Source organism: Chrysochloris asiatica, unplaced genomic scaffold (genome assembly GCF_000296735.1).
Source record: "Chrysochloris asiatica unplaced genomic scaffold, ChrAsi1.0 scaffold00015, whole genome shotgun sequence".
NCBI lineage: Eukaryota > Metazoa > Chordata > Mammalia > Afrosoricida > Chrysochloridae > Chrysochloris > Chrysochloris asiatica.
Window position 1 is genome coordinate 1,618,987 of NW_006408533.1, and position 19,585 is coordinate 1,638,571.

The window sequence follows — 19,585 nt, forward strand, 5'->3', positions numbered from 1 at the left end:
CCACCATGGGTGACCCTGTTGGTATTTAAAATACCAGTGGCATAGCTTTCAGAATCACAGCAGCTCACGAGCCACTACAGTATGACAAACTGATAGACGAGTGGTGGCTGTTAAAGTGAACCAAAAATATTTTGAATCTTTGCAGTTCTTCTTTTGGAGAAGAGAAAATAAGACCACTAGTATCATACAATGAACCGACTCGACGGCACATAACAACAACAACAACATCATACAATACTTTCGATATTGACATTTTTCAATACAGACTTTTTCTTCAATTTCTTACATATCTATTTACTAATGCAGAAACACTGTGAGGACACGTCAGTTTTGCGGTTAATTCAAATAGTTTGGTTTAGCGGTTTTCCAGTCCTGCCATTCTCAATTTACTTAGAATGTCTCTAAACATCTAAATCGTTATCTGTTCCACAGATTGGCCCCAGAATTTATTTGTAGTTTGAGAACCCAAGATTCCAAGACATCCTGGAGCCAGCCTACTGCAAGTTACATTCAATATACTTCAAAGTTCACCTAAGATTTTATCTACTTTGCAACAGGCTCCAGAAGTTTGGACAAAGTTAACATTTATTTAATTAGCACTCCATTTCTTTAGGACACAGATGTGATATAACCTGAAAAACCTGAGAATGTTTAAAAATCACTAAAAACTCTCAATGACTTCAGGTATTACACACATTGAAGGCAAAAATCATGGTTTTAAGGCTAACATATGAGGGTAAGTAAAAAAGTACTGCTACTAGTGTTTTCATTCATACATGTATAGGTTTATTCAAAACAAAACATGCTCAAACATGTTTCTGCAATGAGCAGATGGCTACAGAGAAGTTCTCAAAGTAATATACTTGTCTTAGCCTCTTTAGGTTGCATTAAAAAAAAAAAAAAAGATAAAACACTGATTTCTGACTCCTTCCAAGACTGAAACTCAAAGGGAACACATGAGCAGGCATGTACGCTTGCTGGCGACCACGTTGGTCTCTGGGTGAGTGGAAGAGGGGTAAAAGCAGCAATGAAGAAATGGGCTGAGTTCAACCACATTCCATAGATTCCCACTGACCTGGAGATGAGGGCAAGAAGAGGAAGGGCTGGTTGGTCCAAAAGGTGGTGAGACCTGGGGACTCCTGAGCCCATGGACAAGGACATAGCCACGGAAGGCTAGAGCTGAGAGTGAAGCATCCAGCTGATATGAAGTGTGGGGAGACACACAAGAATGCCCAAACTTGTACGTAGTACCCATTTGACCTAGCCTTGAAGGCTTGATAATTAGAACTTGACTAGAGGAAGATTAAAAAAAAAACCAAAAACAATTTTTGATAAAGGAAATTAATGTGAATTGCTACAATTTGATGAACTTGACCTACAGTCACAGATGTAATAGCTCAAGATACCAACCAAGAGGGAAGGAGTCTTCATATCAAATATCAATCTTATTCCCCTCTGTATACAGGGTAGATAGGGACGGGCAATTTAGACATTGGCTACCTAAAATGAGGGGGCGACCAAGGCACAAAGTGACTGGCTTACCAGTTTTCAAAAGGGAGTTTAGTTTAAGAGTGTGCAGGGAAGGTAAAGTCCCCATTGAATAGTTTCATCTTGTCTAGACAGGTCTGATGAAAAGAGATGGGGATAAGATTCTTATGATTCAATAGTGAGCAAATGTTATCATGACTAATTGTGATTGTTACAACTGTAAAGGTAGAAGTTATGTAACAACAACGGGGGGAGTAGTTAATCTTACAGTCCAGAAACAGAGGACCCTAGGACCATCAAGGGGAAAGAGCACAAGTGGAATGTGGGACCCTGTCCAGATAATCAGTAACATCAGAGATGGAGGCAGATGTGAGGACTCTGGACTCATGGAAAGAGAGGGAATGGGTGCTGGAAGCCAGAAGATAGGCTTGCAGAATGTGCCCTTTGGTTGTTTAAATTATTACATATTCCTGAGTGTTTTTGTGTACATCCCTGCTGCGGTCCCCTCCCCCCCCAAAACAACAACAACAACAACAGAGGGCACGGAAGCAAATCCTGTTGAATGATGATGCTTGGAGGAGACTGTAATCTTTGCAGTGAAATGATGGTGTAAAGCCAATGTTCTCCCATGTAAACTATCAGTCAGTTCACAATAAAAACTTCAAAAAAACAAAAACAGTGGTTTCTGAGATTTGCTAGGTCAGTTAAATTCAAGTCAGAGAGGTCAGCTCAGAAAGTTACAGCACCTTTTTTTTTTTTTTAATGTTTTATTGTGAATTATGTGATAGTTTACATGGGAGAACATTAGCTTTACATTCATCCTATCATACATCATTTCACTGCCATGGTTACGATCCCCTCCATGCATTATCAAACAACTAAAAGGTATACCCTGCAAGCCTGTCCCCCAGTAGTCATCACACAGCCCCTCTCCCTCTCTGGGTCTAGAGTCCCCAACCGCTCCATCTCTTTACATCATCGTCTCTGCCTCTACCTCTGGAGTCACTGTTTCTTTGGGTATGGTCCCACAGTCTGCTCTTTTCCCTTGATGGTCCCAGGGACCTCTGCTCCTGGACTGCAAGGTCAATCATTCCCCTCCTTTTGCTACAAAACATCTACCTTTATATTTCCAACCCTCACAGTCAGTCCTGATAACAATTATTCACTATTGTACCACAAGAGACCTATCCCCATCAGCCCTGCCCAGACAGATTAGATACTACTCAGTGGAGATTCTACCTTCCTCCCTGCCCTCTGGATCTAAGCTCCTCTTGAAAGCTTGTAAGCCAGTCACTTCTTGCCTTTACAGTCCCCCCCATTTTGGGTAGCCAATATCCAAGTTGCCCATCCCTGTCTAATCTGTGTATGGAGGGCGTGGGAATGATCCTCATCACAGCAACTTTTTTGAAGAATTCCAAAGGAGTACTCTTGGTAGATTTTTTCAAAGGACATGGGGCAATCATTTGTTGTTGTTATGTGCTGTGGAGTTGGTTCCGACTCATAGAGACCCTTGTACCGGGTTTCTGAGGCTGTAAATCTTTACGGGAGCAGAAAGCCTCATCTTTCTCCTGTGAAACAGCTGGTAGTTTCGAACTGCTGACCTTGCAGCTCACAGCCCGATTCATAACCACGACATATGGACTCATTATGAAGAAGTCTTAAGTGAAAACAGAATTGATTAGAAAAAAGTCACAAGAGTTGCACAATAAATGATTTCCCATCCCAACAATGTGCCTACTTTTTCTTCCAGGGTAACAAGGGCAGTCCTACCTACAGGAATTTTGTTGGGAAACCTTACCCATAAACACTACAGCCCTGAAAATGTTTACATGTTTATTCCTAAAACTCAAAGAAAATTTAAAAGAACACAGTTTGAATCCCTTGAAGATGACAAATGCCATTTTGAGGTGGTGTAAATCAAAGGCAGCAGAATTCTTCAGGGAAGGGTTAGAATTGGAGACACCAATTTCAGAAGTATAGCTCTTGATAGAAGGAAGACATGTTGAGAAACAATAGCTTTACATTTTAAAAAATTTCAATTAATAAAAATTTCTATGACTTTGTAGCAATACTTTTTTACTTACTCTCATATGAATAAAATATTCAAATAAGGAATAACATGAAAGGCTGATAAACCTGAATGTTTGAAATCTATACTAGAGGAAAAAATCTTTTCTTCAAGAAAGATTTTTAATAGTATGACAGCTAGTACAATGTGGTGTTGTTAGTGGTGGCTGTGTGCTGTTGAGTCGGTTCTGACTCATAGTGACCATGTAAGTTGTTCTGTTTGTAGAGTGCAATCAAGTGAGTTCTGACTCACAGCAACTCTGTATAGGGTTTCCAAAGAGTGGCTGGTGGGTTTGAACTACTGACCGGGTGGTTCACAGATGACTGCTGATCCTACAGCACCACACCATGAGACTGGCCATGTATGGGGCTCCTTTCTCTAGGAGTAGAAAGCCTCCTCTTTTTCCCGCAGAGCATCTAGTGAACTTGAACCACTGACCTTGCAGTTAGCAGCCCAACCCATAGCTTATTTTACAGGTTGTTGTTGCGACCTTGAACCGCCAACCTTGCAAAAAGTCGTAAAATTACTGTATTCCTGGGAAAGATATTATCATACTTAGTAAGTCTTTCCATATGTTATCATTTACCTTATATTGAGGACAAATAGGAAATATTTCTGACGAAAAGTTAAAATATTTAGCATAGTTTTATTTTTTACTTGCTTTGACTCTGTGGGTTAATGTGGCTGACTGCAAAGTTGGTTTGAACAACAAGGTCGGGAGTTTAAGCTCACCAGCCACTCCTTGAAAACCCTATGCAGGGTCACTATGGGTTGGAACCAACTCAATGACACTTAATGACAACAGCTACAACAATATGATTTTAGGAGTCCTGGTGTGGCATCATAAGATAAAAGCACTGAACCTCAAGGTCAGTTTGAACCACAAGGTCAGTGGTTTGAACTCACCATCCACTCCTCAGAAACCCCATACAGGGTCTCCATGAGTTGGAACTGAATCAATGGCACTTAACAACAACATGAATTTAGCCATATGTATTTGAACTTTCTCTATGTACCCATTTTCATGTGATTTAGATGCTCTGCCGTTGTTATTTTTGTTAAGTTCTATTTAGTCTGTTCTGACTCATAGCGACCCTATACAGGGTTTCCAGGGAACAATGGGTAGGTTTGAACCACCAACCTTATAGTTTGCACTCCAGTACTGATCCTACAACACCATACCAGGAGTCCTAGCTGTTCTTTTATGAAGTTCATTAATCTGGAAATTATGTTTATGATTGTCATGTTACATTATTAGGCTTTAAAACAGAAGTAATACTGGTAAGGTAACTTGTCAACAGTCTAGGAAATGCCTTCTTCGAAAATGTAAGAGCTCAAAGTTTTTAATATTCCATTAAAAATTAAGATTTGGGATGTAAAGGATCTAAATCTCTTTCCTGTAGCAGTTTCTGGACCCTCTGGTCAATAACATTCCTCATGTATTAGTAAACTTAACTTCATTAAAGTTGTTGATTTAGAAATATTCAAATCCTGCAACTAATTCGTTAGGTTAAACCAAATTTGATAGGCAAATTCATATGTTCTGAAATAATTATTTGGATTGAAGCTCATCACCCCATCTAGTTCTAATGACCCCAAACTTAATGCCCATTCTTTAAGGTACAGCCAGAAAACTGATGTCCCGACACCCTCCTACCCCACCAAAATACCTATTTCATTTCAATTAAATATGCTGAGATTTCCTCTGGATAAGGCATTGATGAGGCTTCTACATTCGTTACTGATATTTTACTTCTAAGAAATGAAGTTACAGATTGCAAGTGGTTTTCAATGACACAACTCCCTAGGAAAAGTATCCCTATGGCTGCACTATTTAAACTGTAAAGGACAGTGAGGTCATAAAGGGCAGCAAGGGTAGCTACACACACTCCCTCTACTGGCAGCAGTTTTCAAAGGGAAAGGCATCCTGAACACAGCCATCTAAAAGACACATGCAAATGGCTTTTGTGCATATGCACAGAAACATTTGTTACTATTGCCATTTCAGAAACATGATAAATACCAAAAGAATCTGAGTAGACAAAGACCAATCTATTTCCATTATATTTACAAATAGTCATTTCAAAAACCTCACAATTTGAAATAATAATGATTTTCGATACAACTTAAGTGGCAGCATTGGCTGTAAAGATCAGGTTATATTTTCCTACTTACTTCTAAAGATTCTTTCAAGTCTACAACAGAAACTGTATCTTCCTCTTCATCATCAGTTAACTGGTCCTGGGAACAGTAGTGAGTGCTATATGCAGAGTGTTCTTCTATTGCTTCTAGCCAATCCTGGAACAACCCAAAGGTTTCAGTAAAAATGGGGGAGCATAATTACCCTAAGGTATAATATGACAAAGATCTGGACAGAATTAAAATACACATAAATAAATAAACAGTACAGCCTCCTGGAGAAACAAAAACAAAACAGCAATGAGCAATGCAATCTTGCCAATAAAAGATGTCTAAATAAAAAAAAAAAATTCTAAGATTTAAAAAATATCAGGTATAGGTTTCCATTATCATTAATATTAATACTCGCATGTTTTACGGGAATGAATACATAGGAATGCTGTACTTTAATATTACAGGCACATATTAGTAAGTAGCTTATTTATCAGCTAAGTTTTAGAAACTTCATGTAATTGTACCATTAAAAGGTAGGATCAGCAAGATTTTAGGTGTTTATTTTAAACCTACCATATAGTCTTCAGTTTTAAAATTTTATTTTACTTGAATCCATAAAATGACCTCTTTTGAATGTTGAATAAGTTACTATAAAATAATCAATCCAGATATATAATGTAACCAACTTACAATAATCAAATTATAAACCTAAGAAACTAAAATCTTTTTAACATCATCAACAATTACCATGGGTTCTAACTTTTACTTAACAAAAATAAAAAAATAGTGATTTCCCAATAAAGAAGCTGAGACTGTCTGGCCCACATATGCATGTCTCACTTCCTCATTTTCTTACAGTATTACTCAGGGTCACATACCACGTCCTGAAATGATAACACAGCAAGAATTAGGAATTCAATTGTTTGGGGCTCTTTGCAGGCCAAAAGTAGCCACTGGAGATGGTAGCCCTTTTTTTTTTTTAAATCTCTTACATGATTTACAAAAGAGAAACAAGAAAAAAGATTTGTCTGGATACTAGTTTGACTGAAATGAATGTGACTCTTCCATTAAATGGCTGAAACATGATTTTTCTATCAAGCGAATGCCAATTTTCTTGCTTACTCCTATTGTTCAGTTTATCCAAGGAAGGCAGATTCTATACTGCAATGAACATCAGAACAACTGGGTTGTGATCCAGGTTCTGCTACTTGCAAGGTGTACGACTTTGGGAGAATTACTTCAATGCTAGTCTTCAGTTCCATAAACTTAGGCATTTTTTCCAACACCTGTCACTGTCTCTTAATAGCAGAGAATCAAAATGAAAACAAAATTATAAACATTAAATACCTGCAGGTACATGTTAATAAGCAGCATATTCATTAGCCAAGTTTTTAAAACTTCATATAATTACACCATTAAAAAGGTCTGATCAGCAAGATTTTAGATGTTACTATGAAACCCATCTCATAGTCTTCAGTTTTGAAAGTTTATGAAAGATAAATGAATCCATACAATTACCTCTCTTGACTGTTGAAGGCTGTTCTTAGGAACTCTGAAGCCATGAATAGTGTCATCAAAGCATTTAACAAAGAAGAGGCAGCTGTCAGTGGATTTTACCTTGGATATAAAGAAATCAGTAAAACAGCAACATTTACTCCCATGTAACAGCACCCTAAAAGTATCTGTACATCAAACTAAACATACTGACAGTGATCCACAAACAACTTTTAAAGATTGAGAAAAATTGGAAAACAAAACAAAACAAAACAATTTACAATTGGGGCATCAAATGTATCGGAGCTTATCTATGTCAAATCTGACTTTCACATTCTTAATACCTAAAGTAATGCTGAAGGTCCCCTGGGCAGATAGCTGTAGTTTCACCCTTTCTATTAAATGTAACTTATTATAAGCACTTAGGAGTCCTAGGGTGGCACCATAGGATAAGCACTTGACCTCAAGGTTGGTTTGAACTGCAAGGTCAGTGGTTCAAACTCACCAATGGCTCTTTGGAAACCCTACATAGAGTCGTTTCAACTCAACAGCACTTAACAAAAACAACATGTGCACGTTGGCTACAAAGTTCTATAAAACCACAGCCCCAATTTCTTATTTATATACCACACTCCTGAATCTTTTGCTTTGAGTGCAGAAAATGTTTGAGCTGAGTATGGAAGAATGAGTAGTAAATAGAGTCAATAAAAGATAAAAAGAAGGACGGATAAGAAAAATCTAGAAATAATAATCTTTTAAAAAAATAAATTTGGCAAGACAAGAACTTGAGAGTGCAAAAGGACAAACTGGATTACAACCCAGCTGTTCTGATGTTCACTGCAGTATTTAAGATCCTATCCAAGGGCCCCTTGCAGAACACAACTCTGAAACCTAGACAAAAAGCATAAATGCATCTGCCAAAAACAACTGGAGAGTGAACAGAAATTGAGACTCTGAAGAGGAATATGCCCTCTTGTGGAAAAAAAAAAAAAATTAAGAGTCACACAAGTAAGTTCCCTCATACCCTGGGGTTAAGTACACATACAACAGCAGTCAGGGTACATGGAAAAGTCTTTGTGTCTTTGGGGAATTAGAAAATGGAATCTGGGAAATAATGGACACTTAAGAGAGTAAAGGAATCCCACAAATGAAAGAATCAGAGAGGGGATTCCCAAACTCAGAGCTCTAGCTGACTCATGAATCAAACATACATAGAAAAGACTCAACACAGCTCATATAAACACAACATTTCTGAACTCAGACCAGAGCTATGGGCTAAGAAACAGAGTCTGCAATGCCAGCTCAAGCAAGACCATGATTGGCTAAGACAAAGGAAGTAACATTTATCAGAGAGAAAGAATCCAGAAACTTTAAAAGTCAAAATTCATAGTAATTAAGGATATAATCCAAAATTACCTGATATACAAAGAAGCAAGAAAGTGAAGATCATTCTGAAAAGAAAAAAAAAATTTCAAAGTCAAAAACGGTTAGAGCAGATAGAGACTGAACTATATGCTGTCTATGTTGTAGTTGTTAAGTGCCATCTAGTCAGTTTCAATTCATAAATTTTTGACTCATAGTGACCCTGTATAGAATTACCAAGGAGCAGCTAGTGAATTTGAACCACCAACCTTGCAATTCAACCCGACAATTTGGTCCAGTGCTTATCCTATGGCACCATACCAGAACACCATATGCTGCCCATAAGAGACAGATAATAAATACAAGATCCAGATACGCTGAAAGAAAATGTATAGAAAAGAGACCCATGCAAACAGTAAACATAAGAAAGTGAGAGTGGTTATATTAATACCATACAAAATAGATTTCAAAACAAAATGCATTGTAAGAAACAAAGAGGGGTTACATCAGTTAACCAGGTCAGCTATCAGGAAAACAACAATCATAAATATGCATATGATCAATAACAGTGAGAAATAAACAATCTCACAAGCATAAAGATGGCCGAAGAATTACTGACTTAAAAATAGATAAATCAGAAGAACAGAAAGAGAAAAGACTGAAGAAAAATGAACAGAGCCTTAGAGACCTGTAAAATATTTTTATGTGCACAAACATAAAATAATAAAAGACCCAGGAGAACAGGCAAACAGTCTGAAGAAAGAGATTATGAAATAATGGTGAAAACTTGCCAAATCGGATGAAAACATTCATTTCTACATTCAAAAAAATTCTATAAACTCCGAGTAGGTGTGGTGCTATGGGTTAACACACTGGACTGCAAAGTCAGTTTGAACTGCAAAGTCAGCTGTTCAAACTCACCAGGTGCCCCTCAGAAACCCTATGCAGGGTCAGAACCCACTCAATGGCTAAGAGTCAGAACTGAATCCATAGCACTTAACAACAATAACAACAAGAATAAACCCAGGGCCATTCACACATCCCAGTCATGCTTTTGAAAGACTAAAGAGAACAACAAAGAAATCTTGAAAAGCAGCAAAAGAAAATCAACTCAGCAGGTAGAGGGGAAGCACAGTATAATTAACAGTTGACTTTGCACCAGAAACAGTGGAGACCAATGGCAGGAGGATGACATATTCAAAGTGCTGAAGAACAACAAACATTATTGTTCTTAAATGAAAGAACACTTAAGAACAGTGAAAACAAACAAAAACAAACATTATAGTTCTTACATGAAAACAAAATAAAGATGCTCCCACATAAACAAAGCCATAGACAATTTGTTGCTAGCAGGCACATCTTACAAAAAGAGTACAGAGGGCTCTTAGATAACAAGAAAGCGACAACAGACCATAAATAAAAGAGAACTGGTAAAGGCATTAACATAGGTGATTACAGAATATGGCATAAAAATATTTTTCACTTTTCTTCTTTTCACTGATTTAAAAATAACTACATAGCACAATAATTATAAAATTATGCACCAGAGCTTATCACATATAAATACGCAATGTGGTGGTGGTGGTGGTAGTGGTTGTGTGCTGATGAGTAGCTCCAACTCAAAGTGACTCTACACAGAGTCTACACAGACTCTATACAAGGTTTCCGAGGCTATAAATCTGTTGTTGTTGTTGTTATGTGCCGTGGAGTTGGTTCCGATTCCCAGTGACCCTGTACAGGGTTTCAGAGGCTGTAAATCTTTACAGGAGCAGGAAGCCTCATCTTTCTCCTGCGGAACAGCTGATAGTTTCGAACTGCTAACCTTGTAGTTCACAGCCTGATTCATAACCATTACGCTATCAGAGCTCCTTTATAAATCATTACAGGAGCAGAAAAAGCCTCATCTTTTTCCCACAGAGCACTTGGTGGAGGGGAACTGCTAACCTTGTGGTTAGCGGCTTATGACATAACCCACTATACACTTTAAATGGATGAATTATATGGTGTGTGAATCAGTATCTTAAAAAAAAGTTGGCAAAAACAAACAAAAAATATACACAACATTGTATAAAGAAATACAGCACTGTATTGTTGGATTTTTAAGCATGCATAGTAAAGATATATATGACAGTAACACCACAAAGGGAGGATTAGGAAATGACGCTAACTTAAAGCAACGGTTCCAACTTTTATGGAATTAAATTAGTATTAATCAGAAGTTGTTGTTAAGTATCATCGAGTTGGTTCTGAAGCATAACGACCTTGTATAGGGTTCCCAAGGAGTAGCTGATTTGTTTGAACCACCAATCCTAGGGTTAGCAGTCCAGTGTTTATTCTACAGTGCCACAGCAGGACTCCATAAATCACAAGTAGACTGTTATAAATAAGACAGATTTTAAAATATGCAGAGCAAACACTAAGATAACTAAAACATATCATAAAATAATTAACATTAGAAAAAATACCTATTGAATTCAAAACAAGGAAGACAAGAAAAAAGAGTGAAAAAGCATGAACAGAAACAAAAGCAAATGACAAAGAGAAATCCAACCACATAATAATAACATTACATATTTGGTTGTTGTTAAGTGCCGTCAAGTCGATTCCAACCCATAGCGACCCTGTATAAGAGTTTCCAAGGAGCAGCTAGTGAGCTTGAACCAACGACCTTGCAGTTCAAATGACTTTGAAGTCTGGCACATTAGCCCACAGCGCCATACCAGGACTCCAAATAAACACAATTTAACAAGGCAAAGAATATCAGACTGGATAAAAATACTGATTATAATTGTAAGCTGTCTCCAAGAAACACGTCAGGTTCAAAACAGGTTGAAAGTAAAAGAACGAAAAAAAAAAAATCTATACAGTGCAAACAATATCCATATGAGTAAAAAAATAAAAATGTTATTGGGGATAAAGAGGGACATTTGCTAATGAGAGAAGTGGTCAATCTTAAGGAACACATAACAATTATAAACAATATTCAGGCAACAACAGAGCCCCCAAAATGCATGCAGCAAAAGCTGATAGAACTGAAGTGAGAAATAAAACAGCTAGACAATAAAATCAGCAAGGATATAGAGGATAGCTAAACAACACTCAACAACAAAAAGATGTATGTTCTTGGAAAAGGACTGAAATCATATAAAGTATGTTCTCCAACCAAAAAGAAAGATTATAAATCAACAACAGAAGGAAATGTGCCAAACATAAAATCATTTGGAAATAAAAAAACAAACTTCTAAACTCACAGAAAAGAAGAAACCAAAAGAGAAACTAGAAAATATTTTGGACTGAAAGAAAATAAAAACACAACATATAAAACTTTATAAGAAGCAGTGCTTTTAGATAAATTTATACACCTATAACAGAAAAGAAAAAAAAAAAAGACACAAAACACCTCAAATCAATATCCTAACCTTCTGCCTTAAAACCAATAAAACAACTAGAAAATGAACAGGGCCTGCCTTACAGTAGTCACTCAATGAATGCCCATTAGCTTGTATTGATATGTGATTCCTAAGTGTAGGCCTCAAGCAGACAAACAAGAAAGTATAAGCTGCAAACAAGGTCAAGCATAACACAGCAGGAATTAATTAACTCCAGAGAAGCACAGGCCAAAACAGTTTTTAAAAAGAAGAGGAGGGAAAATTTATTTATTATTTTAAGAAAAATGTGTAAGATAAATCCTTCAACTGGAAGTTTTAAACATGTGTGTGTGTGTGTGTGTGTGTGTGTGTGAGAGAGAGAGAGAGAGAGAGAAACATATATATAAAACAAAAATTAGCACCAAGGATGGGGCTGGAAATGGAGCTATCTCAGAGCAGTTTCCTTATTATATAGCACTGAGTTAAAATTAGTCTTTGTTGTTGTTAAGTGCTGTCCAGTTGCTTCCTACTCATAACGACACTGTGTAGGGTTTCCAAGGAGTAGCTGATGAGTTTGAACTGCCAACCTTGCAGTCCAGTGCTTATCCTACAGTGCCACATCAGGATGCTAGAATTAGTATATAGTAGATGAATAAAAGGAGTTCTGGTGTGGCGCTGTGGGCTAATGCATCAGACTGCAAAGTTGTTTGAACTGCAAAGTCAGTGGTTCAAGATCACCAGCTGCTCCTTGGAAACTCTATACAGGGTCGCTATGGGTCGGAATCGACTCGACGGCACTCAACAACAACAACAACAGATGAATAAAGGCCTAAAATAGTAAAGATGGCATCCAACCAAAGTAACTGAGAAATTAGATGGGATTAGAGACAGCTTCCTGGACTTTCTGGTCTGATGTGAAAAATGTGTACAGAGAGTTGTTGTTAAGTACTGTCGAGTTGATTCTGACCATAGCGACCCTCTATAGGGTTTCCAAGGAGCAGTTGGTGAGCTTGAGCCACTGACCTTGCAGTTCCAACAACCTTGCAGTCTGGCGCATTAACTCACATGAAAGTCTCCAACCTTGTGTGAGCAGGTTGTACTACTGGGGTCTGAAACTATGCTTGGGGCTCTCCAAGGGGAATAGCGGTTGTTCTCTGAGAATCTTCACACTGAGAAAGGCGAATGTACTCTTGGAGTAGATTTGTTGCTATGGGATGTTGACTCCCTAAAAGACTTGAAGCAAGAAACAAAAGGCCCTAGTCTTAGACCAATTTCTATAGAAGAAAAACTCACATATTCTGACTTATAATGAATACAGAGAATTTAAGAATCTTGATTTTGCCACAGATTTCACATTCTATTTTAAGCTTAGAAAAGAGGTACCCATGTTCAAATACACACATATATGTTGTTGCTGTTGTTAAATGCTGCCAAGTCAGTTTCAATTCATAGCGACCCCATATAGGGTTTCCAAAGAATGGCTGGTGGGTTTGTACTACCGACCTTTTGGCTAGCAGTCCAGTTCTTATCCTACAGCATCATATCAGGCTTCTACACATATGTGTAAGCGTATACACTTATATACCTAAACACATACATCATACATATATACACACATACATATCTATACACATTTATATTGTTGTTGTTAAGTGCTATAAAGTCAGTTCTGACTCATAGTGACCATATACAGCGTTTACAAGGAGTGGCTGTTGAGTTTGAACCACCAACGCTGTGCCTCAAACTGACCTTGTGGTCTAGTGCTTATCCGACATCACCATGCCAGAACTCCACACATATATACATACTCATATAAGTACACATACATGTGAAATATTAAAAACCTCTCTCTATATATAAATGTGTTTGGATCATCCATTTCTCATTCCACGATATGATGACTGCATTTTTAAATTCTTTCCAAATGGAGATTTCACTAGTTTATTTGTTCTCAATTCTGACAAAGAAATAGACCAAATGATTTCTTGTGTATGTAGAATCTCACAGAATCCCAAGATGTCACAAAGCAGCTTCTAAAGAGACATGGGGCAAGCACTTGCAGAACTGATTTCACAGGTCGAGCAAAAGGTACTCCTCTCTTCCTACCGTGCATACTGCTTGGGTCAGGTGTTTGCATCCCTGGCGATAAATACGCTGCACTGCATCAGGCCTTAAAAAGAAATACAACATTATCAAGCCAAAAGGAAAAGAGAGAAAGCGGAAAGCTTTAATGTTTCAAAAGTCAGATACTGAGATTTAATTTTTATGAAGATCATAATACTTACTGTTTCCTATACCATGAAAGGACTCCATGTTCTAATACTACCCAGAATAATCTCCAGCCAAAGAATCTTGAGCTCTAATGGACAAAAGACAAAGCATTTCTCAAGCTGACACTTTGAGGTTCAAATACACGACTGACAAAAAGTAATTTAGTGATGAGAGCTTTATGTAAGTCTTTCATCTGGTCAGTGTTGCTGAACATTAAAGAACAATCAAACACGAGCTTAGCTACTAGATGTCTCAATGAAAGTATATTTCTATAGGATGGATGATGGGAAAAGAAGATCAGCCATGCTGATGAAGCCCAATGATGCAAACAGTTTATAATTCCCAAAGTACTGTCCAGGTGTATTTGTAAGAAATATACTGCTTGTGGCCTCAGAGACAATTTCCTCAAAGTTAAGAAAGAGCTTCTATTAAAAAATGTACCCTAAAGTTACTTTATGCAAAGTAAATACACATATACATACACATGTAGAAGGAGGACTTGCCAATACAAAATAACTGAACGACATATTCTAGAAAATAACTATCAAAGTCACAGCATTTGTATGTGTGCTTTCACATGCTCTGTGACAATTCAAATATTAATTTCTTTACAGGTCCTACATAGGTTAATATTTTAAAATCTGACGTCACCAAGTCGGTTCTGACTCATTACGACCCTATGAATTAGAAAGTGGACCTGCTCCGTAGGTTACTGGCTGTAATCTTTACAGAAGCAGTTTTTCAGGTCTTCCTCCAATGAAGCTGCTGGATGGATCTGGACTGCTAACCTTTAGGATAATCACAAACTGCTTCCATCACCAGGCTCAACGTTGATAATGAAATAATACTGTCGTTCTACAGCTAAATGGGGTGAAACATGTATTTTGACCCCACTTTGGGCCATACAAGCTAGGTCACCTAAAAATATTAGAGCATCCATAGAAATAAAGCAACTGTTACAAACAGATGTAGCCTACTGCATTCCAGCACTATAAAAAAGGCTTCTAAGCTCTATGAATGATGAAATTACATATATTTCAGAAATGATTGAAAAGATGAAACATTTCTTAAAAGAAAACAACTGAGCACCAGAGAATTCTTCTTTCTAGTTTTAGAATTTAAATAGAAATCCAAACTTACCTTCCAGAGAGGGCCTTCATATTGTTTCAATGATTTGTAGATGACCTATTAAAATCATTTTTCCATTAAAAAATGTACCTTTAGTTCAAAGTTGTTTTTCTAAAAATTATCATATACTTTTAAATATATTGCTACATACCTTATTGCCAACAAGTACATGTTTCATTTCAGCACCTTGGGCAAGGTCAACAGGTTTCTGATCTGTATACAGTAAATAGAGAAAAGCAGTCAAGATACTGATACTACTATTGCATTACATGAGATTTATTCATTCATTCATCAACGACACCCTTTTCTTCTCCTCCAGAATTGCCATCTCACTTATTTCTGGCCTTCATTTTGGTAGCTAAGAACACTCAGTACAGGTTCTATAATTGCACACTGTGTATTTCCTGTGACTACTGTAACAAATTGCCACAAACTTGGTGGTTGAAAACCATATGAACTTATCATCTTGCAGCTCAGCAGGCCAGAAGTCTGAAATCCATTTCGCTGGGCTGATATCATGGAGCCGGCAAGCCCAGGCTTCTGCTGGAGGCTGCAAGGGTCTTTTAGAGTCATCTGCATTCACTGACTTGGGGTGCCTTTCTTCCATCTTCAGAGCCATCATTTCAATTTCTGCTTCCATTCTTTCAGCTTCTCTCTATATTTTGATCCTCCTAACTTCTCTTTGGAGTCCTGGTGTGGCGCTGTGGGTTAATGTGCCAGATTGCAAAGCCATTTGAACTGCAAGGTTGGCAGTTCAAGCTCACTAGCTACTCCTTAGAAACCCTATACAGGGTCACTATGAGTCGGAACCGACTCAACAGCACTTCACAACAACAACAACACCTTCTCTTAAGGAGATCTGGTGTTGTGGTGGGTTACCTGTTGGACTGCTAACTTCAGCAGTTTGGATCCACCAGATGCTCCATGGAAGAAAGATGTTTTGCGCCTATAAAAATTTACAGCCTCGGAGATCCTCTACAGCGTGACCATGAGCCAGCGCCGACTCTACGGCCCACAGAAGCAGCAACAGCCTTCCTCTTATGAGGAACTTTGTGATAACACTGTTGTAAAGTGCTGTCGAGTCAGTGCTGACTCATAGAGACCCTTAATATTAATAGGGTTTCCAAGGAGCAACTGGTGGGGTTTGAACCACTGACCTTGTGGTTCCCAGTCTAGTGTTGATCCTACAGCGGCACACCAGAAGTCCTGTGGTAACATTAGGTTCATCTATTTAATTCAATATTATCTCCCATCTCAAGACCAGTAATTTAACTACATCTTTGGAGGCCATTATTCAGTCTGTCAGGGAGCCCTAGAGGTATAATAATTACGCATTCAGCTGTTTACCAAAAGGTCATGGGAGAAAAGACATGATGATCTGCTTCTGTAAAGACAATTGTTTTGTGTCCTATTGAGTCCATTGTGACTCAAAGCAAACCTATGAGGACCATGTAGAATGGTCCCATCAGGTTCCCTAGGCTGTAACCTTTAGGGGAGTATGTTGCCAGGTCTTTCTCTCAAGGAATGGCTGGTGAGTTCAAACTGTTGACCTTTCAGTTAGTAGCCAAACACTGTGGAACCAAGGTTCCTTCTGTGAGGACTAGGAAACCCTCTGAGGCATGTCTACTCTGTAGATCGGGTCGCTATGAGTCCAAATCGACTTCATGGCAAATCGACTTGATGGGGTGCCACAACATCATTCAGTCTACCACACCGTTTTTCAGCTACTGTGTAGAGAAACATGTGGTAAGAGAGCTCAGAAGCGAATGGTGTGATGGTCCACAATTGAAGACAAAAAGAAAAAGTGAGAGCAGATAATGAAACCTTACAAGTGCAAGTACTCTACGTTTGGTCAAATAACAAAAACAAAAAAGCTAGAATTCATTTTATCACAGTTATTGATGGAGATACAAAGTGAGCATAACATCATAAGAAGGATGCAAGCTACAAAAAAAAAAGAGAGAGAGAAAGAGTCATTCCTTAACCTCAGGTGGCACTTTCTAGTAGCAAGAGAAACAAAAGTTATACATTAAAAAAAAATCTTCAAAATAACATATCAAGTTGAAACTCTGAAGTAAGGTAAAATAATCTATTAAATAAGCTTCTTATAAATATCAAACGCTTTCAATGTACTGGGTAATTTTTGCTTAAGTATCTCCTATTATAGGTGCAAATGACTCTTTTGAGCTCTGGCATTCAGAAAAACAAATTGGACAGTGAAGACAGACATAGAAGGAGGGAGACACAGACAATAAATTAGTGACAACAACAACAAAACGATACCAAATTATCAGCACACTCTGCAGAGATTTTTAGATTAACGATCTGCTCGAGAATGACGGCACACTGGTGTGGTGCTGCGGAATAAGCACTAGACCACAAGGTTGGTTTGAACTGCAAAGTCAGTGGTCAAACTCATTAGCCGCTCCTCAGAAAGCCTGTGCACGGTTGCTCTGAACTGGAAACAACTGGATGGCAAAAACAACAACAGAGAGAACGATAAGGCTTTCTGCTGCCCACAAAGATCGAAAGCCTTGGAAACCCTATACAGGGTCACTGTTGAGTTGAAACTGACTTGATAGCACTTAACAACAACAAAGACCACTTTATATCAGGGGTTGGGAGGCTGATCAAGAAAGGACTCCAAGGAACACATGTTCAGGTTTGGCTACTAACTGAAAGGTTGGAGGCTGGAACTCACCCAGCTGCTCCACAGGAGAAAGACCTGCTGATGCAACTGTGTAAAAATTACAACCTAGCCCTGTGAGGGAAGTTCTACTTTGTCACTGTGGATTGGAATCGCCTCGGTGGCACCCAACAAGACATAATATAATGTTGTCGTTGTTTGTAATGTTGTTGTTGCTGTAGAGGAAATGGTTATAAGTGTTGCCAAGAGTAAAGCAGGGAGACTAGTTAAAGAGCGCTAGCAATAATCCAGGTGGAAGATAATGGTAATTTGGACTAGAGACTAAATGTAAAGATGGACAAAAGTACATGGAATTGAGACTTATTTCTGAGCAAGATTTATAGACCTGCTGATGAAAAAACTGGAGGCAATTATATATTACTTTGTTAGTGGGACAAAAACTTAACATGTGAACTGAGAAATCAATAACCAGTTTCATTTTTTCTAAGCAGCACACAGGAAGGTATCTTATAAAGGTCTGCCAACTCTGTGCTATTTTCATTCTATCTCCAGGGTGCTTTTGAGAAATGATGCCTTCAGGCCAAGAAGAAAAAGATCATGTGATTTCTTTCACAGAATTTTGCCCTCCTACCAAAAATAAATTCTGAACTCCTGCCAACTAGATGAAATTCCAGTCCAGTGCCCTCATTTTTTGATTCAATGTCCAAAGTGCTTGGCACACAACACAAATTCAACAAAATGTGATTTGAACTGAATGAAACAGCCTCCCTTCCTGCTTGCGCACCATAAGCAGTTATTTCAAAAATGCACTGCAACTGCTCTCAACAACAACAAAGTACAGTAAAAACTGGGATGATTTAATATTTACATTTTTGTATGATACTGGTTTGCCCTTTAGTGGGAAAACCCAGTTTTATAAAGATACCAATTCCAAAACTGATTTACATGGGATGCAATTGCAATTGAATCCCAACAGTATTTTTATAAGAAGTCTAAGAAAACTATTTAAAATCTTATCTGGAAAAATAAGCAGATAAGAATGCCTAAGAATATCCTTAAAAAAGAACAGCAGTAAGGAAAGCCTTCTCAGTATATAAAAACCATCATTTAAAAATGCAATACATGTATAACAAGAATAAAGTTATGTTACAGGGCCATGAAATATGAAGATGTAATAAATGATAACAATAACAAAATGGAAGGATAGGCATGGTTTAGATATACAGTTTCTTATATGCTACTGAATTCAAGCTCACCAGCTGCTCCGTGGAAAAGCTATACAGTGTTGCTATGGGTCAGAATCATGGAGGTAGTAACTCTAAATACGATCAGAGAGGGAAGGAGTCTTCACATCAAGTATCAATGCTATCCCCTCTGTACACAGGGCAGATAGGGATGGACACCTTAGACACTGGCTACTTAAAATGAGGGGTCGATAAAGACACAAAGTGACTGGCTTACAAGGTTTCAAGAGGGAGTTTAGTTTAATAGTGGTAGTGGTGGTGGGGGAGAAAGAGTCCCCACTGAATTGTTTTCATCTTTTCTAGATGGGTCTGGTTAAAAGAGATGGGGATAAGATTCTTATGATTCAATAGTGAGTAATTGTTATCATGGCTAATTGTGACT

At 38.0% G+C, this 19,585-nt stretch overlaps 1 protein-coding gene across 1 annotated transcript in view; it reads right to left on the reverse strand.

The window, feature by feature from the left end:
* Positions 1 to 19,585, reverse strand: part of OSBPL1A (oxysterol binding protein-like 1A) — a 274,214-nt gene that overhangs the window by 212,370 nt on the left and 42,259 nt on the right. The window contains exons 7-12 of the mRNA XM_006835025.1: positions 15,464 to 15,525; positions 15,325 to 15,369; positions 14,199 to 14,272; positions 14,020 to 14,083; positions 7,208 to 7,306; positions 5,732 to 5,854 (exon numbers count right to left, since the gene is read on the reverse strand). Coding sequence (XP_006835088.1) covers positions 5,732 to 5,854; positions 7,208 to 7,306; positions 14,020 to 14,083; positions 14,199 to 14,272; positions 15,325 to 15,369; positions 15,464 to 15,525 — 467 coding nt within the window. The remainder of the gene's footprint in view (positions 1 to 5,731; positions 5,855 to 7,207; positions 7,307 to 14,019; positions 14,084 to 14,198; positions 14,273 to 15,324; positions 15,370 to 15,463; positions 15,526 to 19,585) is intronic.